This window comes from Amblyomma mixtum, chromosome 1 (assembly GCF_055824585.1).
Source record: "Amblyomma mixtum isolate Tamu chromosome 1, ASM5582458v1, whole genome shotgun sequence".
NCBI classification, from domain to species: Eukaryota; Metazoa; Arthropoda; class Arachnida; order Ixodida; family Ixodidae; genus Amblyomma; species Amblyomma mixtum.
In genome coordinates, this window is record NC_143012.1 from 274,406,338 (window position 1) to 274,418,425 (window position 12,088).

Below are 12,088 nucleotides of genomic sequence, written 5' to 3' on the forward strand. Positions count from 1 at the left end.
CAAACCTCCAAGGAATGCTGTGAAGGTTTCAGCACCAGCCAACACCAAACTTTCACTACGTTAAATCCACTGAAGTGAAAAACGCAGTATTGAAATATCTTAATCTACGCACAGAGTAGAGCACCGCGGCGCAACTACCAATTTCGGGGTACAATCCACATTTTCGGTCTAGCACTAGCCAAGCCAAACACGAAACCTCGTCTTCCCAGCATTCCCGAGGCGGATGAAGTGCTCTTAAAGAAACTCGCATAGACGGTGGCGCCAGCTTTCTCTTATATTTAGAAACTCTGTGGCTGCTGCGGCCAGTGTATGTATGATAAGAAAGCCGGCGAGACTATGCGGAAGGGGTATTGGCCACAAGACGACGCGTGTCGCTGCACATGCATTCGAGCATCGGAGGGGAGCTAGTCGTTTAAATCAGAATGCTACAAAAAATATTTGCTCTCACACAGCAACTAACGGTAAAACGTTCGCGTTTACACACTCGTCACCGTTTTTTTTTTTTGCTTCAGAGCTTCCTATAACACTGAAAGAATACTCTGCTTGAGAATTGTTGTGCCCTTGGGAACGACAAATACGATATTTCAAGATGAAAGATGATACAGCGAAATCGACATCTCATGTTGTGGAAACCTCTGCCAGGCATGCGCAAGCAAAAAGCGCATTTTGAACCGAAATCTACAAACCTCCGCGTGACTTTTGCCGTGCTGGCGAATGGAGACTGCTGGTAATGGCGGCATTATCATTATACCAGTACCAACGTTGGAGTCTCGATGTTGACGACTCTGCAAAGGAGCGATATGCAAAAACCCTCGGGGCAGTCGGCGTGTTTGAGTGCAACTCGTTTCGCGCGGTTTTTCAGTGTTTCTGCCCTACCGCGCTAACGACGTGCATGCCCTAACGAGAGAAAAAGGCCCAAGAGAGGGCAGCCCTTGCACAAAGGGCACGGCCATCAGATCATCATCGTTATCATCATCAAGAAGTGGGTGGCTTTCTGTCTATACGATTCGTTCCATGCAGTTTGTGGACGTAAAGAAAAACAAAGCTTGTACTCCTCGCGCGGCAGCCAAACAGCTCGGACCCGAGTGCTTCTATGGTCCCCAACAGGGGCGTTGAACGCCTCCTGTTCGTCGACCGCGATGAAGGTAAGCGACGCGGTACGCGCTGTTAGTCGGTGCCCAGAGGCGTGAGAAACGCGCCCTGTCGCCCTATGGGATGACAGGGCACGGACGTCACTGGGAGCTGTGCCTGCCACACGGCATATTGCGTCTTCGTGTGCGTGTCTCGAAGCTGCTTTTCGTCGGGCAGGAAAGAACATGGAAGGCAAGAGCATCTCAAAACCTTTAATTGGGTAGGAAACATTGACGGCACCGACATGTGACCGTGATCTTCTAAACGTTCGGATCACAGCGGAAGCCGCATGAGGGAACTTCTGCGGGACACTCCATTGCAGTGTAAGCTTTCATCTGCTGATAAAAGTTATTGTTGCTCAGGCTAACCTCAGCTATGAGGGACATATGGAGAGGGGAACAGGCGGCACCGTCACTTTGCTATCACTGTTATCAGAATAGTTTTCACTCTGTCACTTTTTCGCACCGGAAGAGGGTGAGACTTGAGAGAGATTCTTCACTTTCGGGCCCCCGCTATTTACCATGAATATTGTTCGGACGTGAGAACGAGTAACGCTTGAAGCTGTATTCCTGTCATCGTAAATGTGCGCTGGCAAGAGACTACTACGTCGGAGGTAAACGCTGCATTTCGATGGGATCCAGGCGGGTAGTTATTCCAAGGCATGATGGGTTGAAATATTACGTGAACATCTCAGGCTGCACCTTTGCCACGAAGGAAAAAAAAAGGCATTTCGATAGCCTGGAGGGCATACATTTTCGTTGCAGGAGAATAAATGGGAATATGAACTTCAAAGAACATTTGAGCAAAACAATCCGTAGATTTCACGAGTGGCAAGAGGTTTCCTATAATACATCTGTCACGTATATTTCGTACACTTGACGCAAGGTGCACAGTGTCGCCAAGGCCAGCGCGGACTCGTGCTGAGCTTTCCATCGCCTAGCTCGGATAGCAAGCGACTGTTGAAGAGCGTGGCACCGGAACTGGCGCTTGACGACTTCTCCTCACGGTCGCAGGGGACCGTCCTTCCAAAGGTGCTGCTCCTGTTATGTCTTCAAGGAGCACAGAGCGCGCCGAACGCTTTCGACTGCGCCAAGGGGGCGACGCTAGCCGGGAGCGCCACCCACGAGGAGGCCGCTATGCCGGACGCCACCAAGTTCAAGATCACCGCCACCGAAACCGGCAAGCCCATGGAGTATGAGAGTAAGCTCGAAACATTGACTACTAACGTTCCAGCGCGGAATAACGATATGAGGTAGTACAAATCATGCGCTCGAGCTGTTGCGACGCGATAATGCCATAGACAACCCGGAGCCACTTGCATACTGGTGTGCATCTGGTGGCCACAGCAACCACCTTTCGAGTGCCTTATTGGTGAAAGCAAATCATGCGATCGAGGTGTTGCGACGCGATAATGCCATTGACAACCCGGAGCCACTTGCATACTGGTGTGCATCTGGTGGCCACAGCAACCATTTTTCGAGTGCCTTATTGGTGAAAGTGGTAAAGATAATTTAATTAGCGCTTGTATGTGCCCAGACGCCCTAAAACGTCCACCGGTTTGCTCCCAGATCGAAGCGCAATGCTGATTCTGTATGCGCCTCTGTCGGCGTTAGCACTACTGCAACCGTGACAACTTTCAGACATGTATATTCTCCGTTCGCACGTTGCAACAAAGGCCTGCTCAAAAGAAATTGTGGGTCGATGTCATCACCACGGGTAGATGCTGTAAGATTGAAACATTTTCTCGCTTTGTCGTCTCAAAATTCGGCGCATTTCTAAAAACAAAAGAAACAAGAACAGTGCCACGCGGACGCTCGGTCGTTAGAAAAAGGGGGGAAGGAAGCCCCGGAGATCGCATAGCCTTGTGTGTGCTGCTCCCCTTTCCATCACCGCTCGCCGACACGGCGCCAAGGAATTGCGTCAGCCCATGGCACCGAACCTTCTGGAATGGCGGAGTCGTTTCTGCTCTGTGCTGACGGAGTGGGCGTAGGCTTGCGTGTGTTAAGAGATGCCCTCCCCCTCTTCACTCGCGCGTCGGCGACGGCGCCGCACCAGAAAAATCTCGAAGCAACTCGAAGCCAGTCTCAGCGCCTGACCAATGGGGCCGCGCGCCCGGCGCGACAAGGAGATTGCACAACCGATACTGTGTGTATGTGCGCGCCTGCCTTGGCGCGAAGAACAAACTGCCGCTGAGCCGGCCTATATATGAAGGGCGTTTACCGCTGTCGGTCAGCCCGAGCCGCCGTTTCAGCTCCAGCGAAGCGCACCCGCTCGACTCCCGGTACAACACCACTCGCCCAGCCAAGGTCCAACGAGGCAGCGCGCGCCAGTCTGCGGGACGGCACCATCGTGAACCTCTGGTCGTGGGATGTCGCAGTGCCCGGTGAACAAATTGTTTTTCGTTTGTTTCCCTCTCTCTTGTGTTAGTGCACTTTAGGTGCAATGATTCATTTGTATTGTAATCTCTCTCGAGTGTAACTTTGCACGAGTTGCATTGTTTTGTTAATCACTTTTTATGTGCTCGTACGAGTTATTGTGAAATCCTCTGTATCGTCCCTTTGCTGTATAAAGTTTGTTTTGTTTGTGAACCTTTGGCTCCGACCCATTCTCTGACTTGCGACCGGCGAAAGCTGGGCACCAAACGACCAAACCTCATGTCACTTGGTAGCTGGTCTTCGCTGAACTTGCCCCGCTGAGTCGAGGGCATCTCCTTTGTTTCCGAGACCGCTACGCCCACACGCTCTAAGGGTGTCTGGGAACGCACACTCAAGTGCGCGAAGTGGTGACAGTCGTGTCTATCATCTAAAATGTAACGTAAAATCTACTAAGACGCGTTACGGCTGGCGTCCACAGGGGCGCCTGCCACTCGTGCTAGTCAGCGTAACTACCGTAGTCCCCTTACTGACTGAGAACCGGGTTAAGCAGACGGGGAGATTACGCGGAAAAGTTTGGTTATATCTTTACACCAGCACTAATCGTTAGCGTCTTTAACATTAACAAAATAATTGTTTACGTGATCTTTTAATTCATAGCCCCCAAGCTCACAACCATTGAGTCATTGTTTTTGGAACACAAGAATTACCATCACGACCAAGTATATTATTTAAAAATTTTCATGTGGCACCAGGTCGTTCTTTGTTGATATGAACAAAAAGGTGTTGACAATAACTAATTTTCGATCGCCTAAGCTCAGAGTTTAATTGATTTCTCAACTTTTTAAAAACTATAAGTGTGCCTTCCGAGCGCGCTTGGAGGAAATAATGATACAGGCGGTATATAATTCTTATTGTCTTGATAGGTTACTTGCTAATCCACGATTTCCGTATATTGACGGCTTGATAATTTTGTGCATATGCGCACGAATATCTAAATAAATTCATTGTACACACCGTTCAGATTTGTTTTACTAAAAACCGTGGACCAGTAACATGAGGTCAATGTTTCTTTTTCCCTCCCATGATTCGGACCAGCGGCCACTACGTGCCCTAAGTAGACGTATTCCCTTAACACTTCCAACACCCCGCTAACAATTGTGGACTGCTGTTCTCTTGCGAGATTGTTGGACATTACTTTGGTTTTCTGCATGTTAATTTTTTAGACCCACCGTTCTACTCCGCCTGTCTAACATCTTTATCATGCTTCGCAGTTCATCTCCTGAGTGACTTAGCAAGGCAGTGTCGTCAGCAAATCGCAGGTTACTTAGGTATTCTCAATTAACCCTTACCTCCAGCTGTTCCCAATCCATGCCTCGGAATACCTCGTGTAAAATAGGCGGTGAAGAGAATGGGCGAGATCGAGTCTCGCAGACTGACACCCTTCCTTACTGGAATTTCATTGCTGACTTTATGGAGGGCTGTGGTAGCTGTGCAGTAGTTATAGATATCTTCCAGTATTGTCAGAAGGCTCTTTTACACCCTGATTCCGCAATGCCTGCCTGACTGCTGAGCTTTCCACTGAGTCAAACGCTTTCTCGTAATCAAAGAACGCTGTATATAGGGGTTAGTTATCTTCTGCGCATTTCTCTATCAACTTATTAATAGTACGAATATGATCTATTGTCAAGTACCCTATGCAAAAGCCTGCCCGATCATTTGGTTGATCAGCCACAACCAAAACACTCCAGTGAGAAGCATTGGCTGGCATGCCCAGACCTCTCGCCTTCAAAAAGAGGCCAACAACAGCGCCACCGCTTCGGTCGACGCTTGTAAGGCGCGAGCCCTTCGGTCGTTGCGTTGACCTCTTCTAGCTCACTGTGGCGCGGTCACTGAATCGATATTAACGGCTCAGTTTACTGACATGCACAATGTCACTGGCCTTGACAAGCGGAAGCACAGAATAGTCTATATCGTAGTTCACGCTGGGTACTTTTAGTAAACCTAGGTAGGTTTCTTCAAGAGCTTAAGCGTCCTTTGTTGGGGTGCTATGAAGTCTCGTAAAGCACAGCCTCGCCATCTCGAAGGTGCAGTGGACGGAACTTGCGAAGCGGCCGCTACGGTGGCTCAGTTGTTACGGCGCTCGGCTGCTGACCCGAAAGACACTGGTTCGATTCTGGTCACGGCGGTCGAATTTCGATGGAGGCGAAATTCTAGAGGTCCGTTTGCTGTGCGATGTCAGTGCACGTTAAGGAACCCAGGTGATAGGAAACTCCGGAGCCCTTTACTACGGCGTGCCTTATAACCTCAGTCGCTTTGGGACGTTAAACCTCAATAAACCCACACCGAAACTTGTGATAAAGGATCTTGTTCTTCTGGTGATAAGCCATGGGGTTCTGACAGCTTCCTTTCGGGCGTCCAGCGCTGGTATGATGGGATGCCGTATATGAGAAATGAGGAAGGGTATCGGGTGGCCTTATGTGGGCTCTCGATGACTTCAGGGAGAAGTTGGGCCCACGATGTTTAGAGTCGATCGCTGATTTTACATTTTAAACGTATTGATACGGTTTATTTTGTCCGTTTATTCCTTCTGCTGCATTCAGGGTGCTCCGATAATGTTAACTGATGAATATGGTTGTACTTGAGAAACTGCTTAAATCTGCTGGCTACAAATCCTGGTCCTCAGCTCAAAAGGAGCTTCCAAGACTTTCCAGGAGCAAGATGTTCCGCAAGTACTCAATGTAGGTGTCGCTTGTTTCGTTCTTGTGAGCAAACGCCCAACCGTAGCGAGCAGCGTGGTCGACTGCCAGGCGGATAAATTTCGTGGGTGGACCGCACGCAGGGAAGTCGCCGACTGTATCCGTGGCTAAAAGATTGAAAGGTTGTTCAGCCGGATGTAGGAACCCAAGGGAGGCATACTTTCTGGTTTTTGACTTATTGCATTTTTGGCAAGTTTCACAGTGCTGAATGAAGACTGTAACGTCTTTGATATGCCAGGCCAGTAGTATTGGGGGAAGTATGCTCAACGTCTTCTTTGGGCTAGTGTGTCCGAAATACTTGTGAGCTCTCTCATGAACAGTCAGTCGAAGCGCTCGGGGAAAGAACTTTCCCTCTCCCTTCGTCTGTAACGATAGCGATATCGCTGGCTATTGCGTATTTCCTTTCATGCTGAGCAGCACGATCGATTTGAAGCTGTCACATTTCGAGAACTTGGATCATCGGAGCTCAAGACAGTGTGTCTGCCTCGGCGTTGCTGCTGCCTTTCACGTGTTTGATATTGATGTAAAACAGACAATTTCGGCGCCCATTTAAGTAAACGGACGGGAGAATTTTTGATGGCCTTCAGCCACTGAAGTGCAGCTCGGTCTGCCTTTACAGAGGAAGGCATGCCACGCGAGTAGCAATGCCACCGATCAATAAAGTCTAAAATCGCAAGACACTCTTGTTCTATGCTGGCATAGTTTCATGCTTTAGAAGTTTGCGAGACCGTCTTCATCTGGCTGTTTGATGATGGCGCAAAACAGTTAAAATGATGCATCACAATAGATGATGCATCGCTTGTTGGGATCAAAAATGTGCTATGGGCTATGCAGTGAGTCATATCTTCAGCTCTACAAATTCATGTTCACAGTCTGCAACTCCAACCACTTCGCGCCCTTTTGAAGCAGCACGACGGCGCAAGCCCATACCAGTCCTTCAACGTGCTCGTCCATTAGCGGCCACGAGTAGAGCTATCGTAGTCGGCTCTTCGTGCGGCATATTCCGGGGTGTGACTCACGCGCGAAGTCCACGAGGCACTGTCGCAAACTTTCGGGAACGACGGCTCTGTCACCGCGGTATACACTCTACGCCCTGCAGCATCGATAAAAGTATGGCCTGAGATTTTGAAGCGGGGATTTCTTGTCAGGCCATGTCGCAGATGTAAATTGCGTGGCTTGTGCAACAGTCGCGTCGCTGATGGTTGCTCTCTTGTAGCTCTTGTAAAGTGACAGCTGGGGACAGCAGGCACACGAAATCGTCGTCACTTGCGTCGAATTCACTTGGCCGGCCACTGCATGGTGCGATCGGTAAGGGAAGGCGAGAGAGAGCGTCTGCAACAGATTTTCATGCTATACGGTGTAGTTAAAGCGCCAGCAGGCCGACCGACCAACGTGACTTGCAAAAGAAGACGGCGCGACAGACGAAGACAAAAGAGGCACAGAAAATGACGAGACCGGCGCGTTACTAGCAACTGAATTTTACTTTGCATCAAACCCGCCTTTTTCGGCAGGCCAACCGAGCCGTGTCACGCGTGCAAGCACCCATATAACGCAGGATCATGGAGCCAATGCGCTCCGTACATCAGATAAACACACCATACGAGAAGCACGAGAAAAAACCACCGTGCCCCTTTTTGTCGTGGCCATCCGGGAGGAAAAAAACCCCCCAGAAAACAACGACAATAAAAAATAGCAAAAAACTAACTGTATTACACCAGCATGGTAAGCAAAACAAGCACGACCAAGGAAGAATCATTAAACGAAAAAACAATAATCGTATGAGGAGTGATATCCGATGACTAACGAGGAACGTGGAAAAAAAGATGCTAAATGAAGTGTTAAGATCAAAGTCTACGTCAAAAACATAAAAGGCTAAAAGAATGATCAAGGAAAATCCTTTAACAACCAAAAACAATGAATAGCAGCCACCTGAGGACTGATAGCAGATGGCCAACAAAGAACGTGGAAAGGATGCGAAAAATGAGGTATTAATATTAAAGTCTTCGTCAAAGACAAAAAAAAAAAAGCGATAAGTGTGATTAAGGAAAAACCTTTAACAACAGAAAACGATAAATAGTAACCGTGTAAAGAGTGATATCAGATGACCAACAAGAAAAAATGAAGTGTTAAGACCAAAGTCGCGACAATGGCCTAAAAACGAAAAGAAATCCGCATGAACAAGGCCACATCGTCAAAAAGAATTGCAACTGGACGCCAAAGGGAAGAACGAGAAACGACAGAAACCAAGAACCACCTAAGACCTACAAAATCCTTCTAGAAAAGAGACCTCGTCATTACTAAGAATAGTGGATGGCTTGCTAGCGCATCTGCTTACTCCTTATAATCGGCCTCCACGATCTCCCTCTCAATCCTGTCCCTTCCACTCTTCAAGAAAATAGTTTTTTTGAACACAGGACGACAATTTTTGGACACTTTGCAGTGGTCCATTAGGAAGCTTCCTTCATTATTGCGTACATTTCGGCGCTGTTCGCTAGCGCGCTCACTGAAACAACGACCTTTCTGTCCAATATAAAAGAGCACGAAGCTTAGAGGAATCTGGTAAACAACACGAGTCCTGCACTGGGCGAACTTTTTCTGGTGTTTCATTGTACAAGCCAGTCGTTTTTCTCTGTTGTTCATGGCACGAAGTTTCGAAAGCTAGCAAGGGGCTGAGAATACGACCTGAGCGTTATGTCTGCTGGCTAATCTCTTAATATGACGCGAAACCTTTTGGATATACGGTATTACAGCCACACGGTTGTGCGAAACCGGATATGTGATAAGAGGACGTTTCTTAAATTTCTGCAGCAAGGTTTCGCACACAGAATAAATCATACATGGTGGGTATCCTACTTCTTTTAGTCGATGAACTTGAGCGCTAAAACTTGGCGAGACCTTATGGGGGCAAGATTTGTTGAATGCCGCTTACAGGGAATTCGAAAAAATCGCTCGCTTCAAGAGCTTTGAATGACCGCTGTCAAATGGCCGCAATCATTTTTTTTTTGAACGCGGATTATACATTCAGTACAGGGCTTCTTTAGGAAACCACAGCCTAATATCCAAGAAGTGGAGTTCCCCACTAGTTGGGACCTCTTTGGTTAAACTCAGATCCTGGCTGTGGTTTGCGAACATGAACATAGTCGTCTCGACTGCAGCGTCTAGCTCATGCCCGGACATTTCCTTAAGAATAACCAAGAAGACATCGACATACCTGTGCATAGAAACTATGTGAGGAACTACAAGGTGGCACCTGATGTCAGCGCCTACGACGAAGAGAAAGATATCACAAAGGACAGGTGCTACAGAAGAACCAATCCCCTTCTTCTGAACAAAGAATTTTCCTTCGCACGAAACAGCGGTCAAGTTCAGGTAAAATTCCAAGAAAGAAATGAAACTGTCAACGCTTACTCCTGCATTTTGGAAGCGGACTTCGCCAGTGGACTGGATCATTTTCCTGACAGCCTTAAGAGTTCTTGGTGTGGAACCGAATAAAACAGTTCTTCGATGTCGGTAGAGATCCCAGTATAGTTCTTGAGGGAAGAAATCTCAAGGCGCTTCAGCACGTCGCACGGACTGCGCACAAGGAAAGGGTCATCGCCCACTAGGGCGCCAAGGTGAGTCTGAAGGTAACGACTGACAAGAAGTTGCCATGTCCCCTTTTCCGATACGATGACACGCAGCGGAAAACCAGGATTGTGGGTCTTCACGGTGAAGAAAACTTCTAGAGACCTTCATTTTTCTTCCTGCGCCAGCTTTTTTGTGCCTTCCAGATGCAAATCCTCCAGGATATGAAGAGCTTGACTTTTTTACTTTCGAACTTGAAACGCCACCTGTTCGAAGTTCTTTTGAAATGCAGTCGAAGCCTTGCCACGAAATAAACCATCCGGCATGATAGCAAATCCACCCTCTTTGTCAGTCTGCAGCACGACGAGGTCGTTGTCCTTCAGGATACTAGAAATCTTCTGAAGATGCGGCTTATTAGGAAGACTGCGATCGACACTGGTCTTCACATAGGCAACACCGTCGCTTACGTTCCGGTCTTTGGCTTGGTCCGGGCTTGTTTCGAACTTTGGCTTGACTGATGGAACTCGAAGTTGGAACAGTGTTGGTCAAAACACTGTTCTTTGACCTACACAAAACATTATCATTGGGCGATCATAGCACATTCACTTGAGACAAAGGTTTCGCATTCCTGGAACGATAGCGTTCACTGGCTTCTACGTAAGCAAAAGGATAAGTGACTTGATCCCTTGTAAAATCTGAACGTCTGCTCGGCTAGTGGTTGAAAGCATACAACAAACGATTCTGTCATATGTAATGAAAAAAATCTGCCATATGCTAGCCACCATGATTAGCCCAGTCGTTCAGCTTTGTGGCACCTATTGAAATATGTTGACACAAATTTTTCATTGCGCGCGAAATGTGGGTTTTTATCGAAGCTGCAAGGATCTAGCGCCACAGTCTGTGTCTCACCTCTGAGTACGCTCTATTCTGCTTTCTGAAACGTTCACGTGTAGAATAAGATGAGGATTCAGCACTACGTGCAGAGGGGAGCTCGGCGGCGGATGACCGCAACTGTGCGTGGCTAGAGTCCTCCACCTCATTTGCTATATAAAATATTGTGTGTGGACAATACAACGCCCTCCTGTATATGCTTTCAGAAGCCTTGAAAGGCTCCTTTTCGTTATATCGTGACGTAATTGTACACACAAATAACGAATATTTAATCCTAACAGGTAAAGCGAGGAAAGACAGCCATTCATGAAGTGAGGCAGAAAAGAATTGCCTCATAAAACTCACACAGAAGACCAGTCCAGCGTTGTTTGTTCCTGGTATTCGGTGTGCGTTTTATTGAGCTTTTCCTGCATTATGGATAGCAAGCAACTGGCCCAAACCACCGTGCTACCTGCAAACTGTGCTGTATCCAATGAACCCGCTCTCTCTTAAAGGATTCGCTCGAGACAATTCCATTCCATCTCTCGACAGTCACTGTTCAACGCACTCAACAAAGAAACATTTCATCGGCGATTGCACATTTCTCATTAAACGTCCCTGAAAATAAAGGAGGAAAGACAGGAGCGAGAACTTAGGGACCTGCCTGTCTCTTAGAAACACCGTTAGAAGAGTCTCAAAGAGCATTTTTCTGTTCGCGATTAACATCTGCCATTTATACCTTTGCCGTTTGCGCTCACGTGTAAAAGTGCTGCGACGCAACAATCAGAAAAGCCGGTATTTTTGCGTTCCACCTCATATACCCGCTGCTTCGGAGCCGATGCACACTGATGTCGCTAATACCAGTTTTGTGAACAGACACAAAAAAGAGACTTTATGATATGCTGCTTTTTAATTATTCGAAAAGTGTGCCGCGTACTAATCAGTGGGAGACAGTAAGGTCTGGGTTTGTTTTCGTGAAAACATTGCGTTTTAAAATGTGAGTGGAGAATTTAAGCTTATAAAGAAATTGCCCATTCGGGCCTTGGATACCAGAAGCTACATACCGCTAGCCCGCGAATTGTAAAGATACACCGGTGAAACTTTTTTTTTTTTAACGTTTTACGCCGAGACGGAGGAAAATCATTCGGGCTGTAAGGAATTGTGTGCGCGGATGTGTTGGTGTCATCGGCATGTTCTCACATGGATTACGTTCCTAACGATATCCAACTTAATCGGTCGCTCATGGTAAGTCTACATATGACGATGTTTTATCTATTTGGTCTCCTAAACCACTGTAAGCAGAGCTGTGAGTGTAGAACAGATTATTTGTGCAGTGACAAACTTCCTATCCTTGTTTGTAAGCGGCGTTTTGCCAGTGTGCAGCTATGCCGC

The 12,088-nt window shown here is 47.5% G+C and overlaps 1 protein-coding gene across 1 annotated transcript in view; it reads left to right on the plus strand.

Annotated features, from left to right (window-relative positions):
• The first annotated feature begins 1,139 nt into the window (after nucleotides 1-1,139).
• Nucleotides 1,140-12,088, plus strand: part of LOC149371748 (uncharacterized) — an 85,284-nt gene continuing 74,335 nt past the window's right edge. Inside the window, exons 1-2 of the mRNA XM_089581022.1 lie at nucleotides 1,140-1,145; nucleotides 2,145-2,331. Of these exons, the coding sequence (XP_089437148.1) occupies nucleotides 1,140-1,145; nucleotides 2,145-2,331 (193 nt within the window). The remainder of the gene's footprint in view (nucleotides 1,146-2,144; nucleotides 2,332-12,088) is intronic.